This window comes from Stegostoma tigrinum, chromosome 2 (genome assembly GCF_030684315.1).
Source record: "Stegostoma tigrinum isolate sSteTig4 chromosome 2, sSteTig4.hap1, whole genome shotgun sequence".
Classification (NCBI taxonomy): Eukaryota; Metazoa; Chordata; class Chondrichthyes; order Orectolobiformes; family Stegostomatidae; genus Stegostoma; species Stegostoma tigrinum.
This window is the reverse complement of record NC_081355.1, coordinates 9,350,936-9,373,640: the sequence shown is the minus strand read 5'-3', so window position 1 is coordinate 9,373,640 and position 22,705 is coordinate 9,350,936. Positions and strand designations below refer to the sequence as shown.

At 44.3% G+C, this 22,705-nt stretch overlaps 1 protein-coding gene across 1 annotated transcript; it reads left to right on the top strand.

The window, feature by feature from the left end:
* The first annotated feature begins 17,357 nt into the window (after nucleotides 1–17,357).
* Nucleotides 17,358–22,215, top strand: LOC125448523 (eukaryotic translation initiation factor 1b). The gene is made up of 4 exons (XM_048523877.2): nucleotides 17,358–17,612; nucleotides 19,529–19,692; nucleotides 20,596–20,697; nucleotides 21,794–22,215. The coding sequence occupies exons 1-4, from the start codon at nucleotides 17,582–17,584 to the stop codon at nucleotides 21,836–21,838; spliced, it is 342 nt and encodes a 113-aa protein (XP_048379834.1). The 5' UTR covers nucleotides 17,358–17,581; the 3' UTR covers nucleotides 21,839–22,215.
* The last annotated feature ends 490 nt before the right edge of the window (nucleotides 22,216–22,705 follow it).

The following is a 22,705-nucleotide window of genomic DNA, read 5'->3' as shown; positions in this document are numbered from 1 at the left end:
GTGTCTTCAAAGGCCAGTTAATCTTTACATCTAAGCATAAATTTTTTTAAGGCTTGTATTATATCCTGGTTATGTGTTGAAACCAACTTCTATGATTACAGCATTTTTGGCTAGAAACTATTTAATATTGCTGGTTGCTTCAAAGAGGCACCTTTTTACTACGAAATAACTTAACCAATTGCGAGGGAAACAGCTAAACAACCTAATCTAGCACCTGACAGTATTCATTTACAGGGACAATCATCCTTTTGTTCATAAAGCAGGTCTGGCAGCATCTCTGAAGGTACAAACAGAGTTAACTTTTCAGGTCCGGTAACCCTTCCTCAGAACTGGACCCAAAGCGTTAACGCTGTTTTTACCTTCACAGATGCTGTCTGACCTGCTGAGCTTTTCCAGCAACTTCTGTTTTTGGTGCCTCTTATAATCTTCTTAAATCAAACAAATTAAATTAAAAGCCACACACTAGACACCGTGTCAAAACATGTCCAAAAAGGTCAATCAAAAACCACTTAAAAAGTGACATTTTGAGACCCATTTTGACTTGCAAGTTATCAGCTAATTAGATGGAATAACAAAACTCAAAACTTGAAACGAAGTTTAACAAATCAAATGTAAATACAATTCTGAATGGAGATAACAAAGTGTGAAGCTGGGTGAACACAGCAGGCCAAGCAGCATCTCAGGAGCACAAAAGCTGACGTTTCGGGCCTAGACCCTTCATCCTAGGCCTGACATGTCAGCTTTTGTTAGCTTGTCAGCTTTGTTATCTTGGATTCTCCAGCATCTGCAGTTCCCATTATCTCTGATCACAATTCTGAATGGAGTCTGTTTATATTATTTCAAGTAACTAATGGAACAAAATAACTGGTCTGTCGACTAATAAGCCTCTTTGAAAGGAAAGTTTCTCTTTCAATGAGCTTTCCAAAACAAAAACAAATTCAAATTAAATTGAATGAAATTGAGTCAGAGCTTTTTCCCGGGGTGAAAATGTCAATTACAAGAAGAGATAGGGTTAATGTCAATGCCGGTAAGTTTAAAGGATGGTAGGAACTGCCGATGCTGGAGAACCTGAGATAACAAGGTGTAGAGCTGGATGAACACAGCAGGCCAAGCAGCATCAGAGGAGCAGGAAGGCCGACGTTTCAGGCCTAGACCCTTCTTCAGAAGCTGTGAGAGGCATGTTTTATACACGAATGGTGGTAAGTGTCTGGAATGCTCTGCCAGACGAGATAGAGTCATAGAGATGGAGGTGCCAGATACAATAGCAATGTTTAGGAGGCATCTTGACTGTCACGTGAATAGGCAGGGAGCAGAGGGATACGGACAGCATAGAGGCAAATGGTTTTTGGTTTGGAAAGGCATCATATGTCAGCGTCATCTTGATGGGCTGAAGGGTCTGTTCTTGTGCTGTACTGTTGCTTGTTCTTTGTGTATCCAGCACTGAATTAAATGGAAATGGTAAATTCAGAATATTACCTCGTGCCTACAATGACTGTAAAGACAAAAGCTCACCAGTTCAAACTGGCCAATGTAGCTCCTCACAAAGAAGAGATCAACGCTTAAGAGTGGATCATCTTTAAGGGCAGCATTGAAAAAGAAAAATGCTTGCAATCGTTGAAGAAGGGGCCAGATGCTGTGAGAGCTAAAAACCTAAAGAGGCAAGCATTGCTTTCAAATATATAGAGATAAAAAGAATCGAAAAGTCGTACACAAGATAAAAAGTTGAATTTGTAAAAGTTAAACAAATCCACCACAAGATGGCGCTCACAGTCTCTGACTTGGTTTAATTGCTGCAATTGACTGAGGGACTCATGAACCTGGGAAGGGTGTCCCCCATCCTGGGGTTTATCATTGACACAGAAACTGAACTGGACTAACCATATAGAGTCATGGAGTCACAGAGTTATATGGCACAGAAACAGACCCTTCAGCCCGACTTGTCCACGCCAACCAGATATCCTATTTTAATCTAGACCCATTTGCCAGCATTTGGCCCATGCAGCACCCTCTGTGTGGAAAAAAGTTGTCCCTCAGCCTCTTTTAAATCTTTCCTCTCCCACCTTAAATCTATACCTTCTACTTTTGGACTCCTCTACTCTGGCTGTTTACCCTACCTGTCTCCCTCGTGATTTTATAAACCTCTATAAGGTCACCCCTCAGCCTCTGACACTCCAGAGAAAAATGCCCCAGCCTATTCAGCCTCTCCCTATAGCTCAAAACCTCCAATCCTAGCAACATCATTGTAAATCTTTTCTGAACCCTTTCCAGTTTCACAACATCTCTCCCATAGAAGGGAGACTAGAATTGAACACAGTATTCAAAAAGCGGCCTAACCAATGTCCTGTACAGCTGCAATATGACTTCCCAACTCCTATACTCAATGCACTGACCAATGAAGACTAGCGTATGAAACACCTTCTTCACTACCCTGTGTATTTGCAATTCCACTTTCAAGAAACTATGCTCCTACATCCCAAGTTCCTTTTGTTTGGCAACACTCACCAGGACCCTAGCATTATCTATATAAGTCTTGCATTGATTTGTCTTACCAAAATGCAACATTTCACATTTATCTAAATTAAAATCCATCTGCCACTCCTCAGTCCATTGGCCCATCTGAACAAGGTCCTGTTTTAATCTGAGATGACTAGCTTCACTGTCCGCTACACCTCCAATTTTCATGTCAGCTGCAAACTTACTAACCATACCTCCTATATTCACATCCAAATCATTTCTATCAATGACGAAAAGCAGTGGATTCAGCACCTTTCCTTGTGGTATATCACTGGTCACAGTCCAAGAAACAACCTTCCACAACCACCATCTGTCTCCCACCTTCAAGATAATTTTGTATCCAATTGGCTAGTGGCTACAAGAGCAGGTCGGAGGCTTGGAATCTCGCAGTGATTCCGCTTCCTGACTCCCCAAAGCCTGTCCACCATCCACAATTCACAAGACACAAGACAAGACTATGATGGAATAATCCCCACTTGCCTGGATGGGTACCGACCTAACAACACTCAAGAAACGTAACACTATCCAGGACAAAGCAACAGCTTGGTCAGGACTCCATCCACCACCTTCAACATTCACTTCCCTCACCACCAGTGCACAGTGGCAGCAGTGTGTACCATCCACAAGATGCACTCCAGCAACTTGCACCGCCTCCTTCCAAATCATCCTGCAAATCCACACCTCTGCCAACCAGAAGGACAAGAGCAGAAGATGCATGGGAGCATCAGCACCTACGTGTTCCTGTCCGAACCGTACACCATCCTGACTTGGAGCTACACCTCTGCTCCTTCTGTGTCACTGGAACTCCCTTCCTTACAGCACCACAGCTCTACCTACACTGCAAAGCTTGCAGCAGTTCAAGAAGGCGACTCCCCACCACCTTCTCCAAGGCAACTAGGAATGGGCAATAAATTCTTGCCCAGCCAGTGACACCCGCATCCCATGAGTAAAATAAGGACAATTCCATGAAGTGTTTGCACCATTTCACTTCAGAACGAACAAAATAAAGGAGGCTCAAATGGAGTATAAACTGGTGTGAGCTAAATGTCTTCTACCTGCACCGTGAATTTAATGTGATTCTGTCTAATGTTGAAAATGTTTCAAATCCCACAGGTTAATTAGAACAGGATGGTGAAATAGTCAATAAACTATACATTATTAAGTAGGGTGCCACTGCCATTCATGATGACATCTCCAGTATTGCTCTGTGCACAATGGCAGGGGGATCTTTTGTTTGTACTGCTCCTGCTTCTGTGCCTCAAGGGGTTCACCTGAAATAGTTGAGGCCAACTCCACTCTTCCTGCTATAGACTTGAACGCTGGCCTCTCACGAGATGGACCAAAGCAACAACCTCAATTAAACGCAAATTACTTCACTGGAACTGTCACTCAAGGAGAGGCAATGAGGCAGGGGATTGCGAAAGAATGGACTTTGTGAGCAAAATGGTTTGATTTTATTATTGGCTTCTACTGTCGTAAGTCTTTGTAAATGCATTACAGATATTATTATTGGGGAAAAAAATAGTCAAATGAAAATAAACTCAGCCAAATGTTGAAGACATAATATTCAACTGAATTTGCTCATGATACAAGGGCACAGTGTTTGGCTGGGGCATATGATTGTGTGAAATTTTAAGGTGGTCACAAATCTTCATCTAATCCTATAGATGGAAAATGTTGACCTAACATAGGCAGGGAGACAAGTATGATATCCATGTTCTATTCAGGCATAAATCAGCATGACACACAGATCACTGCCTGAATTCAGGTGGGACCACGAGGCTTACAGCATCAGCTTGGTGTGTGATAACACAGCAAGGCTCGTACACCATTCCTGTCGTTGAGTCTGGAAAGGTGGATCATTTGCAGCTTGTCAATGGACTAAAGCAAAACATTGTAATGTAGACTCATAGCCTTCACCCAAAATTGCATGCATTCCTGTAAAACACAGGGGCCAATTTGTGATAGGCCAACTAATATACAATGTGGTAAAGATTGGGAATAGAACCAGTGGGTATCTTTCTACCTTACCAAAATCTTTACTCTGGACTGAGAAAGGGTCTGGTTTAAAACCTAAGAGTTGTGGAAATGATGACAGCAGTTTTTAAAGGCAAGTCAGCTGACACTCAGTGTAAATGCTGTTTACACTGTTGTTTGTTCAAGCAGTAGGGAGGTTTAGTCGCAGGTAAACTGGAGACGAGGCGTGTCTACAAAGGAAGAATTGGCCAGCAGCATGTAGCTGATCGGTCTTTGGGTGGTGACCAGTAGTCGTTGACAAAAGCCTTCTGCCTGCCAGCAACTATATATTGGCTTCCAGGTAGCTGAACAGCTCGTGGATGTGAATGTTTAGTCAGAAGACCTCCATAGGGGAAGAAACTGCCTTTTTCTCTGCAGTTAAATGGACCTCAAGCCTGAAGAAAACTAAATAGTTCCCCTCAGTAGTTGCTATGAGCTGTAATTCTAAACTAATAAGCCAGAGACTTTAAAAAAACAAAGAACAATACAGCCCAACAACAGGCCCTTCAGCCCTCCAAGCCTGTGCTAACACACTTTGCCCTCCCATACTAAAACAGTCTTCACATACAGGATCCATATCACTCTATTCCTTCCCTGTTCATGTATTTGTCCAGGTGTTTTCTGAATGCTGCTGTTGTATCTGCTTCCACCCCCTCCTCTGGCAATGCATTCCAGGCACTCACCTCACTTGGTGTGAAAAACTTGCCTCGCACATCTCTTTGAATCATTGCCCTCTCTCCCCCCCCCCCCCCACCTTGAACCTGTCCCCCCTAGTAATTGACTCCTCAACCCTGGGGGAAAAAAAGCCTCACACTTTCCATCTGTCCATGCCGTTCACAATCTTATAAACTTCTATCAGGTTGCCACTCAAGCTCTTATGTTCCAATGAAAACAAACCCAGTCTATCCAAGATAATAAAATGTGGAGCTGGATGAACACAGCAGGCCAAGCAGCATCTCAGGAGCACAAAAGCTGACGTTTCGGGCCTAGACCCTTCATCAGAGAGGGGGATGGGGTGAGGGTTCTGGAATAAATAGGGAGAGAGGGGGAGGCGGACCGAAGATGGAGAGAAAAGAAGATAGGTAGAGAGGAGAGTATAGGTGGGGAGGTAGGGAGGGGATAGGTCAGTCCAGGGAAGACGGACAGGTCAAGGAGGTGGGATGAGGTTAGTAGGTAGGAAATGGAGGTGCGGCTTGAGGTGGGAGGAAGGGATAGGTAAGAGGAAGAACAGGTTAGGGAGGCGGGGACAAGCTGGGCTGGTTTTGGGATGCAGTGGGGCAAGGGGACGAGCTGGGCTGGTCTTGGGATGCAGTGGGGGAAGGGGAGATTGTGAAGCTTGTGAAGTCCACATTGATACCATTGGACTGCAGGGTTCCCAAGCAGAATATGAGTTGCTGTTCCTGCCTTCCCCCACTGCATCCCAAAACCAGCCCAGATCATCCCCTCCCTCCACTGCATCCCAAAACCAGCCCAGCTTGTCCCCGCCTCCCTAACCTGTTCTTCCTCTTACCTATCCCTTCCTCCCACCTCAAGCCGCACCTCCATTTCCTACCTACTAACCTCATCCCGACTCCTTGACCTGTCCATCTTCCCTGGACTGACCTATCCCCTCCCTACCTCCCCACCTATACTCTCCTCTCTACCTATCCTCTTTTCTCTCCATCTTCGGTCCACCTCCCCCTCTCTCCCTATTTATCCCAGAACCCTCTCCCCATCCCCCTCTCTGATGAAGGGTCTAGGCCCGAAACGTCAGCTTTTGTGCTCCTGAGATGCTGCTTGGCCTGCTGTGTTCATCCAGCTCCACACTTTGTTATCTTGGATTCTCCAGCATCTGCAGTTCCTATTATCCCCAGTCTATGCAACCTTTCTTCACAGAGAAAATCCCCCATACCAAGCAACATCCTGGTAAACCTTTTCTGTACCATCTCCAAAGTATCCACATCCTTCTGGCAGTGTGGTGATCAGAACTACATGCAATATTCTAGATGTGACCTAACTAGAGTTCTATAAAGCTGCAGCTCATCCTGTCTTTCCTTATACTCAGTGCACCTTGCAATGAAGGCAAGCATACCATAGACCATTTTTATTACCTTATCTACCTGCACTGCCACCTTCAGTGATCTGTCAACCTGCGCACTCAAGTCTCTCTGTAAATCAAAACTTCTAAGGGTGAGCTATAACAAATTAGTATTCCACCTAAGCAATTAATTTATCCTGTACATTCATATCCTGAACAATCTGATGTTATTCCTTCATCTTTCACATATGATTAAATTATTACTCTCCACGTGCTCATATAAAAGTAATTCATCTGCAAACCTATTCCCTTTGTGCCTTCTCTTTGGCTGATACCAATCTTTCGAGAGGCTGAAATAGCCTTAAACTGATCTGATTACTAAAGAATATCCCAGTCATCTTAAAATAGCTCCTTATCTGTGTTAAGACAGAATGTGACCATCTCCACTGCCCCTCTTCTTCTGGGAAGAAGAGAAAACAATATTTGTCAGCAGTGTGATTGTTGCTCTATTTTTACCTACTCCACACAGCTTTTTTCATGGAAACCAATAAGTTCTACGATGACTGTTAAATTTGGTAATTTCCTCTGACATTTTTGCGTTCAACGTGTATGATTGTTTGTTTTGAACCATTGCCAATCATGTAGGTCAGCAGAATTGTCCAAGACTTGAAATTGGACTGTGAAGATTACCGTGCAAATACTTCAATAGGTAACCCATCTGTGATAAAGTGGACAAAATAATTGCCGTTATGTGTTATCTTCATTGTTCATCCAGGTGCCAGACATAAAGGATCAAACTAACACTGGATTTTGACTTCGATGTGATGCTTAATGTTCTGACAGCCCATCTGAACGATTCAATTTGTAAATTGATTTGCTTGGATACAACAGGTTTTCATCCTGTGGAGAGGCTTTTTGGCTTCTATAATTGGCCTTCACTGGGTAATGCAGTGGAAAATACAACTGTGTGCCATGTGAAACAAGCTGAGCCCATTTTGGGCTGTTGGCATAGTTTATTGTCACTTCCTACACTACAATGTCCAGGTGCACGATGAAATTGCTCTGTCACTTCCTGAAATTGACCAAAGTGAAATCAAAGATTTGCTGAATTCCAATTTCTCAAGAGGTACGGAGTGTGAGGAGCATGTCTTGAGTCCTCGCTGATTTATTTTGATAGCAAAGTTCTTCACTGTTGAGATATAATCTGTAGTGTAAAGGGTGAATGTGAATAGGTTAATAAGATAGTTTATGTCATCAGGGAAAGTGATGTAAATCACATGACCACCAGGAGATGGTACTGTCTGGAAGTCCCCATGAGGTCTTGTCTTGTACATAGTTGGTATTTACCGTGTTCAATAAACTGTAAAAGTTTGGCAACGATCAAATCGTGTAATCATTCTAATCCCCACTCTGAGGCACAACCAAACTACAAGCACAGATCAACTAATGAGATACAGTAATTATAATAACAACATTGAAAACTGTATTTATCGCAGCTACATGCCTTTCTTACTCCTGTAAACAAGTTGAAACTAAAGAAAATTCTTGGATCACAAAGGTAAGAGTAATTATTGGGGAAATGGAACAACTTTTTATCTTGGTGATACAGGATTGTAACATTAGCTGACAGTCAGGCACTAGCCTATGCAATGGGGAGGAAACAGCCTAGTGGTATTGTTGCAGGGCTGTTAATCCAGACTCCCAGATTATGTTCTGGGGGACCCAGGTTCAAATCCTGCCACGGCAGATGGTGGAACTCGAATTCAATAAAAATATCTGGAATTAAGAATGTAATGATGATTGTGAATCCATTGTCAATTGTTGGAGGGAAAAACCCATCAGGTTCACTAATGCACTTTAGGGAAGGAAACTTCCTTCCTTACCTGGTCTGGCCTACATGTGATTCTAGACCCACAGCAATGCAGGTGACTCTAAACTGCCCTCTGGGCAATTAGGGATGGGAAATAAATGCTGCCTGGTTAGCAATGCCCTCATCCTGTGAATGAATAAAGGAAAAAACACTGTGGAAAAACAGGTACAAAATTTGTTCACGTGGCATAAAATGATTATAATGATCACTTGGTGATGTACGAGATTGCGTGTTAAAGGACTAATACAAATAAAATTACATACAGAAAGCACCTACACAACCTTTAGGAGCTTTGCAGCCATTGTTGTTATGTCAGGAAACAGGAAAGCCATTTAGAGATAATGGGAACTGCAGATGCTGGAGATTCCAAGATAATAAAATGTGAGGCTGGATGAACACAGCAGGCCAAGCAGCATCTCAGGAGCACAAAAGCTGACGTTTCGGGCCTAGACCCTTCATCAGAGAGGGGGATGGGGGGAGGGAACTGGAATAAATAGGGAGAGAGGGGGAGGCGGACCGAAGATGGAGAGTAAAGAAGATAGGTGGAGAGGGTGTAGGTGGGGAGGTAGGGAGGGGATAGGTCAGTCCAGGGAAGACGGACAGGTCAAGGAGGTGGGATGAGGTTAGTAGGTAGCTGGGGGTGCGGCTTGGGGTGGGAGGAAGGGATGGGTGAGAGGAAGAACCGGTTAGGGAGGCAGAGACAGGTTGGACTGGTTTTGGGATGCAGTGGGTGGGGGGGAAGAGCTGGGCTGGTTGTGTGGTGCAGTGGGGGGAGGGGATGCACTGGGCTGGTTTAGGGATGCAGTAGGGGAAGGGGAGATTTTGAAACTGGTGAAGTCCACATTGATACCATATGGCTGCAGGGTTCCCAGGCGGAATATGAGTTGCTGTTCCTGCAACCTTCGGGTGGCATCATTGTGGCAGTGCAGGAGGCCCATGATGGACATGTCATCAAGAGAATGGGAGGGGGAGTGGAAATGGTTGGCGACTGGGAGGTGCAGTTGTTTGTTGCGAACTGAGCGGAGGTGTTCTGCAAAGCGGTCCCCAAGCCTCCGCTTGGTTTCCCCAATGTAGAGGAAGCCGCACCGGGTACAGTGGATGCAGTATACCACATTGGCAGATGTGCAGGTGAACCTCTGCTTAATGTGGAATGTCATCTTGGGGCCTGGGATGGGGGTGAGGGAGGAGGTGTGGGGGCAAGTGTAGCATTTCCTGCGGTTGCAGGGGAAGGTGCCGGGTGTGGTGGGGTTGGAGGGCAGTGTGGAGCGAACAAGGGAGTCACGGAGAGAGTGGTCTCTCCGGAAAGCAGACAGGGGAGGGGATGGAAAAATGTCTTGGGTGGTGGGGTCGGATTGTAAATGGCGGAAGTGTCGGAGGATAATGCGTTGTATCCGGAGGTTGGTAGGGTGGTGTGTGAGAACGAGGGGGATCCTCTTGGGGCGGTTGTGGCGGGGGCGGGGTGTGAGGGATGTGTCGCGGGAAATGCGGGAGACGCGGTCAAGGGCGTTCTCAATCACCGTGGGGGGAAAGTTGCGGTCCTTAAAGAACTTGGACATCTGGGATGTGCGGGCGTGGAATGTCTTATCGTGGGAGCAGATGCGGCGGAGGCGGAGGAATTGGGAATAGGGGATGGAATTTTTGCAGGAGGGTGGGTGGGAGGAGGTGTATTCTAGGTAGCTGTGGGAGTCGGTGGGCATAAGGTGATCTGCTTTAGTGATGGTGGGTGTGGGGTGGCTATTGACCAGTGGACCGGGGATATCTCCCCTGCTCTTCTTCGGATGTGTCTTGTGATCCTCCACACCTGCCTGAGAGAGCAGACCAGGCAGGTTCCTCGAGTCATTTACCATCCTGACTTCAAAATATATCACCGTCCCTTCAGTGTCCCTGGGTCAAAATCCTGGAATACCCTCCCTAACAGCATTCTGGGTCTATTTACACTTAATGCACCGCAGCATATCAAGAAGGCAGCTCACCACCACCTTCTCAAGGGCACCTAGAGGTGGGCAATAAATGCCAGCACAGCCAGTGACATCCATGCCCCACAAGTGAATTAAAAAATTTGATCTGAAAGATGGCACCTACAACAATGCAGCACTGCCTCGACACTGTACTGAAGCGTCAATGTGGATTAGATGTTGTAGTCTCTTTGTTTGATTTTCATTGTTCAAGTTTGATATTCGAAGCAGAATAGTGTCCTCACTATACCAATAATTTGAATTTCTTATACATTCTGACTTTGCTCAGCGAGATGGCTCATTAATTTGAAAATATGCCCATATTATTTGGCTCATTAAATGCTCAGCAAAATAACAATCTGGTTCATGTGGATGAGTTTCAGATCTAGTTTCCAGAAGCTTACCATATTCCTCAGCATGCTCTTTAAACGTTACCTTCTGTAGAGTTGTTAATCATTAACAGAGAAATTGTACTCTGAATTCATTCTGCTAAGTGTCAGTAACTTATATACCAGCTTATCAATTAATCATTCATCTGTAAAATCAAACTTTATTCATAAAGTAATTGAAAAAAGACAATGGTCAATGAGTACGTTATTATTAAAAATGAAAGCAGCAATTTTTCAATGCAAACAATTATATTTAAGTTTTAATATCGTCAATAACTTTTGCTAATTTCTATCTGCAGTATAACAGCAAATTTGTACTGACCAAATTCTGTAAAAACACTTTCAAAAGCAAGCTTGACAGAATGACAGCGATAGTCAACCATCTTTATCCACCTCTCCCTCTCTCCCTATTTATTTCAGAATCCCCTTCCCCTCCCCCATTCCTGAAATCCCACTTCCATCAGGCAAAGGGGGTGGCCATGGGTACCTGCATGGGCCCAAGCTACGCCTGCCTCTTTGTAGGTTACGCGGAACAATCCCTCTTCTGTACCTACACTGTCCCTAAACCCCACCTCTTCCCCCATAACATCGATGACTGTATCGGTGCAGCCTCGTGCTCCCATGAAAAGCTCGAACAGTTCATCCACTCCACTAACACCCTCCACCCCAACCTTAAGTTTACCTGGACCATCTCTGGTAACTCTCTCTCCTTCCTGGACCTCTCTGTTTCCAGCAACCACCTGGAAACCGATATCCATTTCAAGCCACCCGACTCCCACAGCTACCTAGAATACACATCCTCCCACCCACCCTCCTGCAAAAATTCCATCCCCTATTCCCAATTCCTTCATATCCACTGCATCTGCTCCCGGGATGTTACATCCGGACATCCAGGTGTCCTCGTTTTTCAATGACCGCAACTTTCTCCTCACAGTGGTCGAAAACGCCCTTGACCGTGAATCTCGCAGTTCCCACAACTCATCCCTCACACCCCCTCCCCGCAATAACAACCAAAACAGAATCCCTCTCATCCTCACATACCACCCCACCAACCTCCACATCGAACACATCATCCTCCGCCATCTGCAATCTGACCCCATGACTGAAGACATTTTCCCTCCCCACCCTTGGCTGATTTCCGGAGGGACCACTCTCTCCGTGACTCCCTCGTCTGCTCCACACTCCCCTCCAGCCCCACCATCCCTGGCACTTTTCCCCGCAACCGAAGCAAGTGCTACACCTGTCTCTACACCTCCCTCCTCACCCCCATCCCAGGCCCTAAGAAGACCTTCCACATAAAACAGATGTTCACTTGCACATCTGCTAATGTGGTATACTGCATCCGCTGTACCTATTGTGGCCTCCTCTACAAACCAAGTTTCAGCTTGATGACTGCTTTGTGGAACACCTACGCTCGGTTCACACTAAACAACTGCATCTCCCAGAGTATTCAGCCTCTCCTTATAGCTCAAACCCTTCACAGTTGGCAACATCCTTGTAAATCTTCTCTGAACCCTTTCAAGTTTCACAACAACCTGGCAGATACATTTTAGTTTGTTCAAAAAGCACACAATTTATCGTCTCCTCAATGAGGCGTTTTATGAATCCCTGCTTTAGAAATAAAACCAGTCTGACTCCAAACTAGAACACAAATAGGTTCTAAACAAGGTCTGACCAAAAATGTCACCTCTTCTTTACAGTGATCAGACCTTTAGTTTTCTCAGGGCAGTGACTTGAAAGAAATTTGGGGGTTTATGTACACATATTAATCAATTAAAACCTTTTAACTGATTAATTTTGCTTCCCCTGACACCAGTCACAAATAGATCCCTCTTGGGTGTCCATCGTTGCTCCAATACTTCACGTAATCACAGCAACTTTAGGCCTGTATACCCATGTGTTGAATCTTCTTCCCTAATCCCCAAGGATTCATTCTCCAGCTTCCAGTATATGTGAAAATGCTATCACTGTTTATGATCATATCCAGACATGATCTAATAAAATCATCAATTAAACCCTTAAAGGCATGCTACATCCAATAGAATCTCCACATATTTAACAATCTCACTATCCATTTTATTCATTAACTTGATGACATTTCACAGCTACTAACTCTACTCCCCCCAAACATCGTTAATTATGCTGAAACTTGTTGTTTTGATCTTGATCTGAAGCCAAACTCAAGGTCAGTTGTGTGGAAAATTACCTACTGTGTAAATGATGTCCACTTAGCCAAACTGTCTGGGGAACGTTAGTTGCTCTGATGATAACTTTGCAAATTAGTACTCTCGGGTATATAAATACATGAGTCTGGTCACAGCACAGTTTTTATGCTGTAATGTGTACACCTAAGAATCCCCTTCCAGGATAAACAAACTGGATTCAGCAACTTAAATGCTGTTGACGCATGTTAGGCCACATGGGATCTGCACTAAAACAGCAACAATATGAAACCAGATATCCAAAGTAACAATCCCAATCAGCCGGTACAACACTGATGAAAAAATTTGGAGCTGTATTAATTTTTAAGAGTTGCACACATTTCTAAACTGAAGAAAAATGAGCAGTATAACATGAAATCTGGCTTGTGTGATCGGTTTGTGCCAATTAAGAGTAGGGCAAGGGACAATATGGTGAAAGCTGAGCTGCTTTGGACAGGACCAATATCAGAAGCTAAGTATAGTTCTTATATTTTGTTTACTTGAACTCTATCCTTTAAATGTTAAATGCATGCATGAAAATGCTTTACTAGTATCTAAATTGTGCCAGGAAAATTCATCACAGTTAAGTGTTCAGCTACAGGCTCTTGATTGCTCATTTGGAATCAAAGCTGAGATGTGTGTCTGTGTCCATTTGAGTACCTGTGACAAATCTACTGGCTATCTGCAATGCAACAGGGCTGAAGTTATTCCTGAAAGATACAAGGCAATATACTGCTCCTTCATCGCGAAACATTCTGACGTTGCTGCCATAATATTGGAAATGAAGGTAAGTTGCATCATTTTACTGACAACAGCAACACCTTCCCCCCACCCCCGGCAAGACTGCCTCTGTTGCGATGGGTGTCCATAAATGACTGTGCCTTTACTTTCCCGGTTGGGGAGTGGCTGAGTTACACAGAAGACAAAATGGCCCTCTCTCATCCTATGCCTATTTGTCTGCAGCCTCTATTCATTGGCAGGCAATTGAATTCCGAAATGTTACCTCAGTTTTTACCTTCACAGATGCTGCCAGGCCTGCTGAACTTTTCCAGCAACTTTGTTTTTGCCACTGATTTACAGCATCCCCAGTTCTTTTGGTTTTTATTTAATTGAATTCTAGAATTTGGTGAAGTTGGGGCTGTCAGTAATGGGATAACAACAAGACGAGAATTTCCACAGTAAGCCCAGCACCAGTGCTCAAGTTTCCATTCTGGTGCTCTGTTAGACTTGGGTTTTGTGTTTGTGTGCGTTGTGGAGAGGGTGGAAGGAGAGGACAAAACTGAAAATAGAAGTTCACTCAGGAAAATATCAAAACAAACAAATATCTGCTTAAAAGGAAGCTAAAAGATGCTACAAAATGAATCCAGAAACTCCTCTGTGTAAAGAAAGGGGAATTTGCTGGTTTATGAAATAGACACACCTGTTACTGTTTGATTCTTCCTGAATCAGGCAAGTCAAGACTGAGCATCACTGAGAGTCTGTGGGCCGTCAACAGCAGCAGATTCATACCCCAACACAATCTGCAACTGCACGGCCTGGCATATTGCCCACTAAATTATTACGTTCAAGCCAGAGGATCAAACCTAGCTCAATGCTTAGTGCAGGAGGGCACGCCAGGCACCGCACCAGGAAGATGTGGTGTCATTCTGGTCAAGCTACAAAGCCGGACTATGTGCATGCCAAACAGCGTAAGCAGCAAGTAATCAACAGAGTTAAGTGATCCCTCAGCCAACAGATCAGATCTAAGCTCTGCAGTGCTGCCACATCTAGTCATGAATGATCGTAGACAATTGAACAGCTCACTGGAGGTGGAGACTTCACAAATAACCATATCCTTATGTTGGAAGAACCCAGCATATCAGCGGCAACAATAAGGCTGAAGCATTTGCAGCAATCTTCAGCTGGAAGTGCTGATTGGATGATCCATCTCGGTCTCTTTCAAAGGTGCCCAGCATCACAGATGCCAGTCTTCAGCCAACTTGATTTAATGTCTAGAAATGGTTGGAGTTACTTTAAAGACTATAGGTCCTGACCACATTCTGGCAATAGTACTGAAAACCTGTGCTCTAGAACTTGCTGATCGCCTAGCTAAGTTGCTTCAATACAGTAACAATATTGGCATTTACCCAGCAATGTGGAAACTTGCCCAGGTATATCCTGTACATATAAAGCAAGACAAATCTGACCCAGCTAATTCCCGTCCCAATTCTACTCTCGATCATCAGTAAAGTAATGGATTTGATGGAGTGTGGCATCAGGGCCTAGCAAAACCTGAAGTCAATGAGAATCAGGGTAAAAAACTCTCACCTGGTTGGAATCATACCTGGCACATAGGAAGATTGTTATGGTTTTTGGAGGTTAACCGTGTCAGCTCCAGGATATCTCTGCAGGAAGAATTTGTCAGGGTAGTAAGGCAAGCAGGAGTTGAGGGGTGAATGGAGTTAAAGGTGATCAGATTAGTCATTATCTCAGATAAGTGACAGAGCAGACTCGATGGAGCTAAGTGGCCTCCTACTTTTGCTCTGATAGTGTTTGACAGTGGAGAGATTCTGAAAATAGGATTAGAATAGTTAGATACTTTATAACCTTCAGGGACATAATGGATTGAAGGGCCTTTATCTGTGCTGTAGACCTCTATGGCAGTGTGTACTTATGTGTGTGTGTGTGTGTGTGTGTGTGTGTGTGTGTGTGTGTGTGTTTCTGTGTGTGTGTGTGTGTGTGTGTGTGTTTCGTGTGTGTGTGTGTTTCTGTGTGTGTTTCTGTGTGTGTGTGTGTGTGTTTCTGTGTGTGTGTTTCTGTGTGTGTGTGTTTCTGTGTGTGTGTGTTTCTGTGTGTGTGTGTTTCTGTGAGTGTGTGTTTCTGTGAGTGTGTGTGTGATTACAATAAAACAGAACTGCAGATGCTGGAAATCAGAAAAAAAAACAACAGAAGTTCTTGGAGAAAACAATCGGACCTGGCAGCATCAGTGGAGAGTTAATAATTCAGGTCCAGTGACTCTGCTGAAGACAGATGGGGAAAACGGGGCAAGGTGTGGATAAAAAATACAGAGGAAAGTGTCAAGCTTCTAAAGTTTTAGAAATTATGCCAGGATTTAACAATCCAAACATTTCAGAACACAAACGTCTTCCTTTTCATGCTTTACCACCCCTTCCCCCACCACCCCCCCCAACCCCACACGCAGGTCATGACATGACAGGAGCTGGTTCCTGCACAGCCAACCCATTTTCACCTAGTTATGGTGCCCATTACCAGCTTTTCTTTCTCTCCGGTTTACCATTAGCCATCCCTTTGTCTGTTTGCCTGACTTACTTTCTCGGTCTGGGTTCCATCTCCATCTATCCTTGTCACCTTTGTCCACCCCTCAAACCTCCACCCCAACCCACTACCAGCAAGGCAATGGCCAAGAGATATTGTCATTAGACTATTAATCCAGAGACCCCAGGAATGATCTGAGGACTTGGGTTCAAATCCATGGCAAATAGTGGAATTTCGATTCAATATATTTAAAAAAAACTAGAAGTAAGAGTCCAATGATGACGATTATCAATTGTCATAAAAACACATCCGGTTCACTAATGCGCCGGAGGGAAGGACAGCTGCCATCTTTACCTGATCTGGCCTACATGTAACTCCAGACCCACAGCAATTTGGTGGACTCGTAACTACCCTCTGAGCAATAAATGCTGGCTAGCCAGAGACATCCGCATCCCACGAACATGAAAAAACAGTTTTCGGCTCATAAACAAAAACACCAAAGAGCTGTGGCTGCTGTAAATCAGAAAGAGAAACAGAAATTGCTGGAGAAACTCAGCAAGTCTGGAAACATTGGCGGAGACAAGGCAGGGTTAAAGACCTGTGTCCGGTGACCTTTCTTCAGCAATATACACCACCTATTCCCAGTTACTAACAACTGTGAAGAAGAGTCGCCGGGCTAGAAACATTAACTCTTTTGCGTTGTTGCATCTGGGAGATGGCAGGAACTGCAGATGCTGGAGGCACAGTCAATACAGTGCAGAGCTGGAGGAACACAGCAGGCCAGGCAGCATCAGGGGGAGCAGGGGAGTTGATGGGACCCTTCATCAGAGGGTCCCAACCAGAAACATTGACACTCCTGCTCTTCTGATGCTGCCTGAAATGATTCTGCTTTTTGTTTTGCTTTCTACACAGAATGCTGTTGAGTTTTTCCAGCAAGTCTCTGTGCACGTAATGAAACAAAAATGGTGCAGGATGCTGCCTGAACCCCCAGCATTTTTGCTGTTCTCACTAGAGATTCCAGCATCCCCATGAATTGGCTGCCCTGCCTTGGTGGTGAGGGGAGGTGGACTACAACTCCCGGCATGCCCGGCGGGGACTACAGCTCCCGGCATGCCCCGGCGGGGCGGGGCTGGCTCCGCCCCCGCGGGGGTAGCGGCGGCCATTTTGTGAGGGACGGGACGACTCGAGGCCGCTCGCCGTCGACAGGGAGGAGAAAGAAAAATAATCTGCAGCCGGCGCGCCGCAGAACAAAACAGAGAGAAAGAAGGGAAAAAAAACCCCACCGAAATCCCAGTCAGCAGCCGGTCTCGCCTCCTCAAAGCGACCAGCTTTTCGTTCCCGACGAGTCTTTCTACTAGTATCGCATGTCCACTATCCAGAACCTCCAATCTTTTGGTGAGTTTTTTTTTGTCGTTTTCCTTTTCCCCTCCTCGACGTTGCTCATTCGGATTCGGACCTTTCCTCCCGTCCCTTCCTTTATCCGTGTGGAAAAGGGTACTTTTTGTAAAAAAAAAATCCAACGTGGCGGGCTTTTTCGCCGTGAAAAGGAGGGTAATTTTGTGTGTTATTTTTTTTCCGCCCTCTTGGCGGGGGTGGAGGTTAAAATGGCGGCGGCGGCGGGCTGGAGAGTGATGGCGGGATTACGGGGTGGGGAGAAGGCCGGGAGGGTAAGGGGGAATCTGGGGTTTAGAAAAGGGTGCGCTGGGGGGGGGGGGGGGGGGGGGGGGGGCGCGGTGTGGCGGAGAGGGTGCGGTGGTTTGTTGCTGCGGGGCTCGGGGAGACGCTCCGGCGGTGGCGGGGATGGAGTGAGGGGGTTTTCTCGCCTCCGTGTCCGTACAAGACACCCCCCCCCCCCCCCCCGGCCATTCAACCCGAGGACAGGAGTGGTAGGGAGGGAGGGTTCTGGGCAGGGAGATATCGGCTCACTTTCTCTCTCCACCTCCACCCCGTGAGCGGCTGTTTCTCAGGGGCGGGGGGGGGGGGGGGGGGGTTTGTGTTTCAGGCCGAGGGATGGGCCCCGCCGCCATTTTACGCCGGCCCCGAGCTTGTTCCGCGCCCCCGCACCTCACATTCTCCTCGGTGTTTCGGTTCCTTTCGCGGTTCGTGCCGCTCTACTACTACACTTTCTCCTTTTCTACTCTTCACCCCACCCCAACCCAACCCACCCCAACCCAACCCAAAATCAGGCGGCCCTACTCCTGGCTCGTCATGCTGTGTCTCTTCTTTCTTTCTTCTCTGTCCCTACCCCCCCCCCAGCCGCCGCCGCCGCCGCCAAAACTTTTACCGGACACTGCACTCCCTGCCCTTGAAGCTTAAGACGAGTAAATTACCCTCCTTTCGTCTTCTCCCCACCCCGCGCTGTCTTCTCCCCACGGCCTCCCCTCTTCTTCCTGCTGCACCCTGCCATTTCTCCTCCTCATCTTCAGTTTGCCCCCCCCCCCCAATCACTCTTGGTTTACAGGCACTCAGGGCAGATTACTAAAGGGAGGTTTGGAGCACCTTCAGTGGTGTGAATGTCATGGGGCTAAAGGATATGTGACAGTGTCGGTTTGCAGTGTGAGCAGGACAGAATATACTTCAAGGTGAACCAAGGCAGATAATATATAGGGAAAAGACTGCAACTAATGTAGAATGGAAAACTGGAGAAATGTGTCCTAGCCTGAAGATTTACAGGGTGCAGATCTTTGCCGTAAGAGGATAATGTACTTCAGTTTGGCTGGTCTACAAGCAGCTGGCATATTTTTCCTGAAGGTTTTAGAGAATCAAAATACTTTTGACTCCCAAACTTCCTAATGGTGGATGAAGAACTCGATCATCCATATGAATGCTTTGAACTTCCAGTGGAGCTAATGAAGTGATAATGGCACTGCATTTTCAATCCATAATCCTAGATAGTTAGTTATTCTAGGGGGCATGGTTTTAATCTCCACGTGGCAAGTGGTTTGAATTGAATAAAAAAAATCTAAAACAGAGCTAATGGCAACAGTGTGACAATAACCACTTGTAAAGAATGGCTAGACTCTGGACTGTCTAAGATGGTTGAGGCAGATTTGGTCTGAGCTATCAGGCACTTGAAGTGCAATTTACCGGACTATCAAGGAAATGTGGGGTAGTGGGACTAGTTGAATTCCTCCTGTCGCGCCATCAATGACAGAGCAGACCACATGACCATGGCCTGCGTTTCATAATCATTCTGGTTTTATTCTGATAGTTACATAGTAAAAAGAATTCCTTGAATCAAATAAGAGTTTTTCTTTTTTAAAAAACAGGATTTTTTAAAACTGAAATGTTGCTAACTCAACTTCTTGCAGACCCCTTTGCTGATGCAACTAAGGGTGACGACCGCCTCCCGGCAGGGACTGAAGAATACATCCATATAAGAATTCAACAACGTAACGGCAGGAAGACACTGACCACTGTCCAAGGCATTGCAGATGATTATGATAAAAAGAAGCTTGTGAAAGCATTTAAAAAGGTCTCTTTAAATGTTTCATCACATTTTTTATATTTTGTGATACCGCATATTGGTTGGTGAACCATGGAAGTCCTTGGTTTAACCATGAATTTAATGTTTGTTTAGGACAATTTTGGCTTGAAGACTTAACATCTGTATTTTTAACCATTGAGGATTTGCTTGTCTTGAAACACGCTTGAGCCCTTCCTTTACAATGGATGGTGAAAGTTATTTTTGGGACATTTGTGGATACTAAATTTTGGTATCCTCAACTTAAGGGCCAAGGCGTGGGGCTCGTTAAAGTTGTTTTTGTTCACATTTCCAGATTGTTGACTGCATCTATTTTTGTACTTACACTTTTCCCCTCCAAATATATGTTCAGATGCTGACCCATATGAAGGAAGTGCTATGGTAGTAATCTGGCTGATAGTACTGCTTTTTTTTAAAAATATCAAAACAAAAATAATCTGGTCCCATTCAACTCCTGTATGTTACTGTCCCTTTTTAATGGAGACCTTTTCTGCCCTGGTTTATTTTGGGAAGGAATGAATGTAAAGTGTCTTTTTTAATCTGGGATATTTTATACCGTTCTAAAGAACAATGTTAAATTGTTTCATTGGGTGTCGGTTTTCAAATTGTTAATACCAAGATATTTTTGAAGCTGTCCTTGTGACACAGGTGGCATCTCATGCCTATGTTTTTGGAGCTTGAGTTATTTATTTAAATTGGACTGTCAAGGAAAGATTTTAATCCATGGAAGTTTTAACCAAATACATGTTTGTCTGGTTTGGGGGGAAATGTAATCGTTTCTATTGAGTTAAGTATTTTGCTACCTGATCACTTCAGGATGTAGGTGAAGCCTGTTCAAACTTGCCAACTGGAAATATTCTGTGCCACTGATCCACTTGTGTTTTTTTTTCTTAGAAATTTGCTTGCAATGGTACTGTGATAGAACACCCTGAATACGGTGAAGTAATCCAACTTCAAGGTGACCAGCGGAAGAACATCTGCCAATTTCTTTTGGAGGTGAAGCAAACCTTGTTGAATTTATGGCCATAGAAGAGAGATTTGGCATTACACTGAAAAATGTTTGGTATTCCTTTAACCTGCTGTGCTGCAAGTTTGATTTTGAGATGGATTTTTGAGATTCCTGCTGAGTGGGGAGCCAGTTTGACATGTAATCACCAAAGAAGCCTCAAATACTTGTAGACCTGTATTATGTCATTCTCAACGGGTTCGCCATAATTCAAAGTAATGTCTTCTCGATGTGTAGAGAGGAACATGCAACTGGCTTCTTGTCTTACTTCAGTTGAGTGATTGCCTGCATTATTGTTAGTAGCGATTCTATTCCTGAGTCCAAAACTTGGAATAATCAGCCCATTCTATCTTTATTTTATTCACGTAACAGAATTTTCATTGACATAAGTCACACTGCAGGAATTTGAGAACATGTTTTAATGGTGTAAGCAGTTTTGTTATTTGAGCACATTTCTATTAGGAACATTTAGCCCACTGCTTATTTTGAAATAGTCTGAATCGGTGTTGATGGGAGCAGGGGTCCAGAGGTGGAGAGATGGGTGGTCATGTGCAATTGAAATGTGCTTTAGTAGGTGGGAAATAACCTAGAAATCTGGTGTTGAGAATCAATTTGGTTAACAATGCTGTTGATTGAGAAATTGCAATGTCAGGGTTGGCCTGAAGTTTTGTCCTTTTTTGCCAATTGAGTATGCCACATATAAAGTAATGGCCCAGAATGCTCTGGCTGTTGATGATAGAACATGTTTTTATGTTGCCTTTGGAGTTCTAAGAAGCTTTTCTTGAAAGTTCACTTTTTATCCCTGCTGTTGGTTCCTGGGATCCCAACAAGGTGGCTGACTTGAGTTGTTGACTTTTACTGTTGCTCATAATTTTGTATCATTATAGTCATATTTGTCAAACATTTTAAACAAAGCTCCAAACTGAGGTGGATTTTGGAATATTTGAATTATATTAACCTTTTGTTTCGACATTAGTAGTTTGCACACCAAGTTGAAAGGCTTGTGTTGGTGTATCACTTCAATTGTAGGATCTTTGGGTCACGCTGCATCTAATCTGATTTGTTTTCCATTTTATTTCCCCTCAGGTTGGCATTGTGAAGGAGGAGCAGTTAAAGGTCCACGGCTTCTAGAGGATGTGTTTAACAGTTCCTGAAGTTTCCTGTTGTGTGGCTGGTTCTTTGTATATTTGTTAGCTTATATACACACTCATATTATGCAGGAATGAATAACTGCAGTGAATGGACTTCCCATGTGATTAGATCTCCAGAATTTAACTCCGATATGCATGACTACAGAAGAAGTGTGCTATTTAGGCTAGTGACTCATAAGAAAACTGCTATAAGATGGTAATAAAATGACAGACATATGTATATTTAGCACATTTCCAATGGAAATGTTTTAGTGCTAATTGTTCTACTTAAATTTTCCTGATTTTGAAGTTTTTGTTGTATTAAAACCATGTATGTTGTATAAGGCAATTAACAATAAACCAGCTATGTATTCTGAAGAGTGCAGCTTGTTCTGGATTGATTGATTGATCAATGCCCTGCATTTTATTTTGCTATTTACCCTCACTTCGAGGGCTCACATTGTTTGTTAAACAAACTTATTCAAATTCTCACTAACTAAATTACACTTGATGTGGCCATTGTCATCTACATTTCAGGCCTGTGGCATGTTTATTCCAGTTTTCCTTTCTGAAGTTGTTTCTATGTTCAGGTCATCTCAACACTACACACATCGATTGTGGCTTGTCTTAGAACCTAATAATGAAACGTTTTAACTCAGTTTTGGAATGGTAATCCCGTTATTTCGAATGCAATTTATTTTCTAGTCGCAGATTTTATCTCTGGAGACCTCAACTAACTGATGTTGATAGGTTAATACATTTTGCTCAGGTAAAAATGGAATGCAAGAAAAATTCAAGTTTGAAGTATTTACAGAGAAAGTTGATGTTTCAAGGCAGTAATGAAGAATAGTCGTATTGGATTTCATTA